The following is an 8859-nucleotide window of genomic DNA, read 5'->3' as shown; positions in this document are numbered from 1 at the left end:
AAAGAGCAGTGAAATCCCATTTGCTTTCCGTGTTCTTTCCTCTCTCCTTTCTTACCTCACCTCTAAAGTGACCTCTGAAGTGCCTCACCTCTAAAGTGGCTGCAATTCCTCTAAGTCATTGAATCATCAGGTGGTTTCTACTGGAAGAGAACTTGGAAGATCCTTTAGTTCCATGATTTATCCCATGGGTTCAGATTGCGGAGCGTTGCGAGCGTCATCTTCACCACAAAAAATTCCAGTGATTTTTCTGTCATGGCAGAGCCTGGTTTTTGCCTTTTTCCATCACCAGAGGTTATAACTTTTTTTTTTTCCTCAATTTCTGAATGGAAATTTGTGTTGCCTGATCCCTCCCAAAGCCAACACAAGTCATCAACTTGTTGGGAATGCTCAAGAAGGAAAATACTCCCTGTATGAAACTGTAAAGCTGTGAATTGATGTTGCCACTGTTGCAGGGCAGTGGGGGAGCTGTTCCCTCCTTTCTAGGGAATGGTGTCAGATCTAAAATGTATTTCCTTATTTTTCCTAGTTTACCTGGCAATCCACCTTATTCTCCCTCCTCTCATAGAGATAAACATGGGGATGGGTCGAACATTTTCAGTGGAGATAATGCTCCCACTTTTCCCCTCCCAACCTCTCCATAATTTTAATGAGAGGATCTCCAAGAAAAACAGCCGGCCCTTTAAATCAGTTATAAAACCCAGAGACTGAGGCTCAGCATGGAGTGTCAGCTTTAATTATCTGGGCAGTTACAGCTGTATGTTATAAAAGTCGGGCAATTAGGTGCATTCCTGAAAGCTTGGGAAAAAAAAAAGGGGCTCGTGGAGGAAAACCACAGTCAGACATAGAACTGTTAATTGCACGAAACATTCTGCAGAATAACCCAGGATGTAGATCATCCTGCAACAGAGAATCCGGGAATGGGTAAGGTTGGAAGGGAGCTTAAAGCTCATCCAGTTCCCTATCCATGGAAGGGACCTTCCGTTATCCCAGGTTGCTCAAAGTCTCGTCCAACCTGGATTTCAATGCTTTTGGGAATGAAACATATGATGAAAATGCCAAGGATTAAAGGCATACATTTATTTCCAGTGTGGATGTTGGGATCCAGGTGTTGTTGGTGAATCCATGATTCCCATGGTAGTCTTTTGCTGATGGGCTGGTGTAGCCAGTCCCAGGCACATCAAGGCCTTTCTGTTACCATCAGCCATACTGGTCCCATTCCTGAAACTTCACCCCTTTTTTCAGGTGCTAAAATGTTGGATATAGGATTTAAGCTGGATGTGGGACCAATGGCCATTGAAGTTGATGATCTTAAAGGTCTTTTCCAACCTTAAAAATTCTGTGATTCTGTGAGAATGTCAGTGAGATCCCTCCTGTGCCCATCCACACCTGAATTTTGAGCCTGTTTTTCCATGTTTTTTCTCCTAGGATCCAACTTCCACTTTGTAAGGAGCCCCCCAGCCAACAAGGTGATAAAGACGCGCTACAGGATTGTGAAGAAGAATGTGGTGCCTCCAGCCTTATCATCCTTCACCAGCCCCCTTCCCACCTGGAAAACCAGGCGCCCTGTTCCATCCAGGTAATTCTGCCATCCCTGGAATGCAGCTGGTTGGGATGTAGGAGCTATGGGAACTCCCATGTTGGTTCCGTGTTTTTCTGTCGCATCTTCACTGTTTAATTTCTCTCTTTGTTTGGCCTACTCTGAGTTTATTGACTTAAAGTGTAAAATCATATTAGGAATTGTGTTATCCTGAGCTGGTGCCAACAGCTTATGCCTTTGGCTTCCTATGTATTCCCTCTTGGAATTAATTGTTTCCATGGAGCAGTTAAATAAGCTGAAAAGAGGATGAATAAACGTGTGGATGTTGGTGATGAAGGGGAGCGTGTTGAATGCTCCAGACTTCCACTAGGATGTAGGTGCTGTCCCAAACTCATTTATTCCCAATTATCTGGATGGGTGAAACATCCAGAAATATTTTGTCACTGCCTAGAGAAGGCACTGAAGGTGCCATAACCTTGAGTTGGAGTATTCCTAAATCCATAGAGGTGGAGATGTTTCCAGGGAGTGTCACAGAGGCCAAGACAAGACCCAGAGCTTGTGTAAAGCAGAAAGGTTGTTAAAATAATTGATTCTTTAGAACAAGGTGTGATTAGAAGCAACAGGTTTGGGGAAAATACAGATTTTGGCTATTTTTAGGTCAGGAATAGCTTGTCCTCCCACTGAAATGGTAGTAGTCATGGGCAGTATTTTGGGCAAAGAGAGTCTGTTCTGCTCTTCTCCAACTTTGTTCTCCCTGCTCCAGGTGGATTCCTCCAAAAGTCATTCCCCAGCAATGCCCTGAGGATTGGTGGCTTTTATGGTAGAGCTGTGGTGATTGTTTTCAAAGCCTGACTTTGGCTGGTATTTCCCTTTAAAAGTGAATTTTGGGATTCCCAAATTGGTATCTGAAGCGAGGGTTGGCTTTGGAAGAGTTCAGGGTGATGAAGCAAAGTATGGGATAAACAGAGGGATTGGTAAAAAAGGATGGGTCAATTATTTTGTGTATTTTCCAAGCTCTTGGTTGAGAAACTCCTCATCTCCTGTAGTCTACTTGTCTCAAAGTGCTTCTTCCAGTATGGAACCTGGGATCCTTTTGGGCTCATGGTCAATCTTACCTGCACCACCTCCTCCTTTGTCTTCACATTCTGCTTTTGCCTGTGATGTTTTCCCACCTGGGCGCCATCCTGAGATCCACACGTTTTGTTCTGGGTTGCCACCTCCATTTGCACATCCTTGAGGACCAAATTCCTGCATTTCCCTTTCCAGAAGCAAACCACGTAATTTTTTGCCTGCTCCATCATCCTGCGATTTCATGGAATCAGAAGATGTTTGGGTGGGAAGGGAACTTAAAGATCATCCAGTCCCACCCCTCTGCCATGGGCAGGGACACATTCCGCTACCCCAGGATACTCCAACCTGGCCTTGGACGCTTCTAGGGATGAGACAGCCACAATTTCTCTGGGAAACCTGTGCCAGGGCCTTACCACCCTGGAACTGTCCAGTCTCTGGGTGGATGGGGCTTGGAGCAACTTGGTATTGTGGAAAGTGTCCCTGCCCATGGCAGAAGGTTGAAACAAGATGGTCTTGAAAGTCCCTCCCAATTCAAATTATTCTGTAACTTTCAGCCTTAATTAATAGAAAACAGCTCATCCTCCAGCTGTTGGGCTCAGCTTCTTCCCTCACACCTTGTTACTCCAGATCCGTTTGGTTGATGGATGGGCACGGATAAGCTGCAGGCATGGAATTCAGAGCAGGAATGTCTGGGATCTGTGTGGTGGCTCTTGCTCAACCCAGTGTTGATTTCCCAAGGAACGACCTCGTTCTGCCACGATTGGCTGAGAGCTCCCACTTGTAGGATCATTTTCTCTGTATTAATCTCCGACTTCATTAAATTGGTGTAGTTTAGATCTTACAGCTGCTTCAGACAAATCTTGATAAAATGCCATCAGCAAATTAAAACAATTATGCTTTAAAGAAGCAATAAATCTCCATCTACCGATTACCTTTGTTGGGGGTGATCAATCATCCGGCCTGTCTGGAGGAAGCACATGGCAAATGCTTCTCCTGCACTTTTTATGGGATTTTTTGCTTCATCGTTCCTATCTTGGATCTGTCACAAGCAAGACATCAGGATCTGCTTTTTTCCTGATTTTCTTTGCTCTTCACAAAACAAGGAGAAGCTCTGACAACTGTGGGGCACTGCTTTAGTCACCTCAGTTTTATTTTTCATACTGATTAGTCAATTATTCTTAATATTTCTGTTTTTCATTGCAATAATTGCAATGTTTTTACAATAATTTGGTATTTTTAATATCCTCATCCCCTTAAGCCAGCCGTGGGATGTCAACTGGTGGTGCTACCCTCCAGTGCTACTCCCAAGCTGGTTCCCAACTGGCACCAAGGAGAAATTTCTTCCATGAAGTCCAGGTTTTTGGGTATCTGGAAGTAATGTGCCAGGGTTTTGTTTTGCTGGGACATCCAGGATGTCACCCTATTTACCAATAAATCCTCAAATCACCAGACTAAGATGAAGAGGGATGTGGCTTTGGGAAATGAGTGACAGGGAGAGTTGCTGGAGGTACCTGATGTCAGTCCCTTGGGAATGAATTCCATCCTCCCCTTCTTGCTGGGTTGCATAAAACTGGGCCCTGCTGCTGACTTTTCTTCGAGGCGATAGGTGGGAGTATATTTTAAATTAATTTTACTCCACTTTTTGTAATATTTTTGTTTTAAATAGATTTATAAGCAACTCGGGGCCTATTTCTCCAAATTTATGAAGATAATTTTCACTCTCTTGATAAGGTGAAATTTACACCTGCTATTTCCATATTAATTCACATTGCTAAGTGGATCTAATTTTCTTCCGTTCTTCTATCTGGTGAGTGTGGCCTTTCCTAATGCAATTTCCCCCTCACTAAATCACTGTGATCGGGAGTCATGATCGAGTTAAATTAACTTAAATTAATTTACTTAATAAGAGCTCCAGATCATTGTGAATGAGGTTAAGATTTATTGATTCTCCTTTTCACTCCTCCCCCTTATCTCCCACGGCTTTGCTGGGAGCGCAGCTCACAAGGGCTGTGATTTGCTGGCCTTAAATTTTGGTCGCTCCTGGTGACATTGAGGTTGATCATCGCTTCAAAATCCCGGAGGGAGATGTCCTCTCTCCTCACAGCCTCCCTCTGCTGGGAAAGGGATGAGGGATTTGCCATGGAGGAGTTGGGATGGATGAAGTGTTGCACTGAGATTTGAGAGTGATGCTTCTTCTGCTTCCAACCTCTTTCCGGGGTCCACATGGATGTGGCTACCAAAAAAATGGGATGTCCATGTATTATAGAGGCAGCAGAAGAATTCTTGGGTTGATCAGAGGAATGGAACACCTTTCCTACAAGGAAAGGCTGAGAGGATTGGGATTGTTCGGCCTGGAGAAGAGAAGCTTCAGGGTGACCTCAGTGCAGCCTTCCAGTGCCTGAAGGGGCTGACAGGAAAGATGGAGAGGGGATTTTTGCAAGGAGTGACAGGACAAGGGGGAATGGCTTCTCACTGAAAGTAAGTAGTGTTAGATTGGATATCAGGAAGAAGTTCTTCCCTGTGAGGGTGGTGAGGCCCTTGCACAGGTTTCCCAGAGAAAGTGGATCCCCAGGGAAGTGGTCCCAAAGCTTTCAGAGCTCAAGGAGCATTTGGACAACACTCTCAGGCACAGGGTGAGATTTTTGAGGTGTCCTGTGCAGGACCGGGGGTTGCACTAGATGATCCTTGTGTGTGTCCCTTCCAACTCAGAATATTCTAGGATTCTATAAACTCCTTCAGAAGGCTTCAGTTCTCCCTCTGGAGAGCCAAAACCACTTTTAAGACATTTTTGGGACCAGAGAGCCCTTTGAGTTGAGCTTATAGACCCCCAGTAGGGGAATGGAACACTGACCCACTTTGAAGAGTTTTCTTCTCAAATCCTGCTGCAAGTGTGGAAAACAAAAGTCACCTGTCTGCAAATAATGAGTTGTGTCTGGCACTGCTGGGAAAACTCTGATATTTCTTCCTGAAAACTTTGCGGCGCCTCTTGAGGGAGAATCCTACCCCTCCAGCACTATAAATAAGTAACGAACAAGATAATCCAACATTTGTCAGAGAAATGCCAGCTCAGGAGAAAGGAACTCGTCAGTGGAGGATTTGCTCATGTAGTTTAGTTTAGTTTTCTTTATTCCTTTTATTTTCTTCTCTTTTGTTCTGTTCTGTGGCCTGGAGCGCATTGAACAGATTAAGATGGAAACAGTTGTCACCATCCCTGGGGTATTCAAGAAATGACTGGATGTGGCATTCAGCACTCTGGTCTGGTTGGCAGGGTGGTGACTGGTCAAAGTTTGGACTTGATGGTATTTTCCAGCCTAAATGATTCTGTGATATGGTGATTACAAGGATTTCTCCCCCAGGTTTCAAAGATCTGAAGCCTTTAGGGATTCGAGCTGAAAGATAAAGTGGTTGATGCAGGTTTTGAAATGGGGCTCAGCCACATTGGTGAGTGCAAGGTCCACTTCTCTGGGAAAGGGGAGATACAGCTGAGCATCCAAGAGGAGGAGGAACCACCATCCCTTCCAGTCATCCTCTGCAGGAGGCTGGGATATTGTGTTCTAGGTCACTTGGACCACACCAACCTCCTTGTCCCATTTTTCCTTTCCTTCACAGTGGGTGGTTTTGGGTTTCCAATTTTCTTTTGCTCCCTTAACAACATCTTTTAGACACCAATTGCCAACCGGCTGACCCAACTCATGATCCAGTTCAGAGAATCATGGAATGGTTTGGCTTAGAAGGGACCTTGGAAGAGCATCTGGTCCAACCCCTCCTGCCATGGGCAGGGATGCCTTCTACTAGATCAGGTTTTTCCAGTTCCTATCCAGCCTGGCCTTGAACACTTCCATAGGATGGGATGATTGATTTCATGCAGCCCCTGTCATCCTTTCCCAGGGAAGCCTTCCTGATTTTCCGTTCCATTTTTCTGGCATTCCTTAAGCGCTGTTACAAGTTCCCCTGTGGAAGTGATTTCACTGTCTTGAGATAATGGCACGGCACCAGGTGCCAGTCCTGGTGTGCTGTTAGTGTGTAATTAACCGTTTCTCCCTAAATCCATGGGAATAGAGTGAGAATGGGAATCTTGGTTATGGAATAGAGTCCCGTGTTTCCCATTGGATGCATTTAAGTTCCTGTGCCTCATTCCCACAGAATGGTGTGGTTAATTTGTCATGGATGAAATGAATGCTAAAATTCAATATATCCCCTCTCTTTTGGGGAGGAGAACGTATCCTTGGGAATTCCAGAGCAGCTTTCTCATCCTTTCCATCTTCCTCTTGTTGTATTGGAGACAGGCAATCAGGGTCTGCACAGAGTCATCCACCATAATCCCACTGATGGACAGTAATGGGTCAAACCAGACTAAATCCATCGCTTCTGAGCTTTTTGGTTGCACTCTGAGGGTCCCTAAGAGGTCAATCCATTCAGGAAACGGGATGGGGTCACCCAACAACTGTGACTCCTCTGGGAGCTGTTGGGAAGTGCTTGGGATACGTTGGTTGCTCATTGTACAACCCAGCAATTGTTGGGTTGAGGTGGTGGTGAGACCCTGGCACAAGCTGCCCGGGAAAGATGTAACTACCCCATCCCTGGAAGTATTCCAGGTCAGGCTAGATGGGGCTTAGAGCAACCTGGGACAGTGGAAGGTGTGCCTGTCCATGGCTGGAACTCGATGGTTTTAATGTTCCAGACTGTTCTGGGATTCTTTGTTCATGATCCTGGGAGGTCAGCAGCTGGAGCTGAGAACAGAGAGCAGAGTGTGGGGCCGTAATTCACAGTGGATGGAGCAAATCCACATTTTCTGGGGTGTCATCTCAAAAGTTGCAGAGAAAACAGGGAAAACTGTTAACGTCGGCTTCCACGGCGGAAAATTGCCGAGCGCTCCGACGGGAGAGGCTTTAATCGACATTCCCATATATCGTGAGCAGACAGGGATGGGCATTTTAAAGATCTCAGCAAATGCTGTCTTTTCTCCTTGATCCATTTATTTTTTCCACCAGTATGTATCTTCTAGGGTCCAAGAGGTGGGATCCCAACCTCCCAAAACCAGTTTGGAGCACAAACTGGATGGATGTTCTGAGCCAGATGCTGCTTTAAGTAGTGCAAGTGCTTCAGTCTCCCAGTTTTGGGGGGTTTCAAGCACAGCTTTTTATGTTGCTTATTTAATTGGGATGATGCTCCAGTGGGATTTTACCTCTGGGTGCTGATTGCTCTGGGATATTCCCGAACAGAGGCGAGGGAATCGTGAGCAGAGGGCAGAGGTTGGGACACCGGGAGTTAATTTCCTTTTATCAAGATGATAAAATCCCCCCTCCGCCTTCCCGGCTTTTGCCGCGTTAATCTGCGAACGGAGTCGGAATGTGACGAATGGCCTTAAAGTTCCTGTCAATTTTTTTTTTCCCAAATTCATTTGACATGAAAGTGAGAAGTAAACAGAAAGCCTGTGGTTAAGCAGATAACTTGGAAAGCCTTTTCCATCACATTTAAAAACGGCCGTGTCATGGATTCTGCGAATTGGCGGCTCCTATTTTGTTTGATTTTATTTTGTCTGTGTGGTAAATTTTCTTTTAATAATCCCGACGTGGTTTGACGAGGTTTTAGGCCTCGGATTTTTTTTGAAGGGATGTTAAACCATTCTCCAAAATGACATCTCATTAAAGTGAAATTCATCTGCTGGGATTGGAGCCGTTACAGGCAGGAGGGAACAGTAATTCCCATTTGGAAATCCATATTTTTTGTTTCTATAGGAAATACTTTTAATCCCTTTAATGAGGCTGGGATGAGATGCACAACCCGGATTGTTTCGGAGCAGCCCTGACATCTGGCCCAGCATAATCCAGTTTCTGTTCTGGACTGGTTTAGAGGCTTTAAAAAACAATGGCACCTCTTTGGGGCAAAGCTGGGGATTAATCCTCCCTGTTACTGGTGCTCCCCTCCTTCCCAAGAGACAGACACTGGGGAAAAGTCACTCCTCTCTTCTGTCTTCCTTTGCTTTTTATTTATTTCTTATTTCTTATTTCTGTTTCTTCTTCCCTATTTAAATTTTCTTTTCTCTTTTCCTTTTTCCCTCCTTCTTGTTTTTTTCTCTTTCTTCTTTCTTTCCCCCTTTTCCTTTTCTTGTTTTCCTTTTTAAATTGTTTTGCCTTTGCTATTTTTTCTTTTCATTTTTTTCTAGATTTTCCTCTTTTAGTTTTCATCTTTATTCCTTTTCCTTTTTTTGTCTTCTTCCTTTTTCACCTTTTTGACTTTTTTCTCTTTCC

The 8859-nt window shown here is 44.7% G+C and overlaps 1 protein-coding gene across 1 annotated transcript in view; it reads left to right on the top strand.

The window, feature by feature from the left end:
• ZC3H3 (zinc finger CCCH-type containing 3) overlaps positions 1–8859 on the top strand; it is a 126232-nt gene that overhangs the window by 48769 nt on the left and 68604 nt on the right. The window contains 1 exon segment of the mRNA XM_031064408.1: positions 1426–1576. Coding sequence (XP_030920268.1) covers positions 1426–1576 — 151 coding nt within the window.

This window comes from Geospiza fortis, unplaced genomic scaffold, assembly GCF_000277835.1.
Source record: "Geospiza fortis unplaced genomic scaffold, GeoFor_1.0 scaffold543, whole genome shotgun sequence".
Taxonomy (NCBI): Eukaryota; Metazoa; Chordata; class Aves; order Passeriformes; family Thraupidae; genus Geospiza; species Geospiza fortis.
This window is presented reverse-complemented; position numbering and strand designations above follow the sequence as displayed.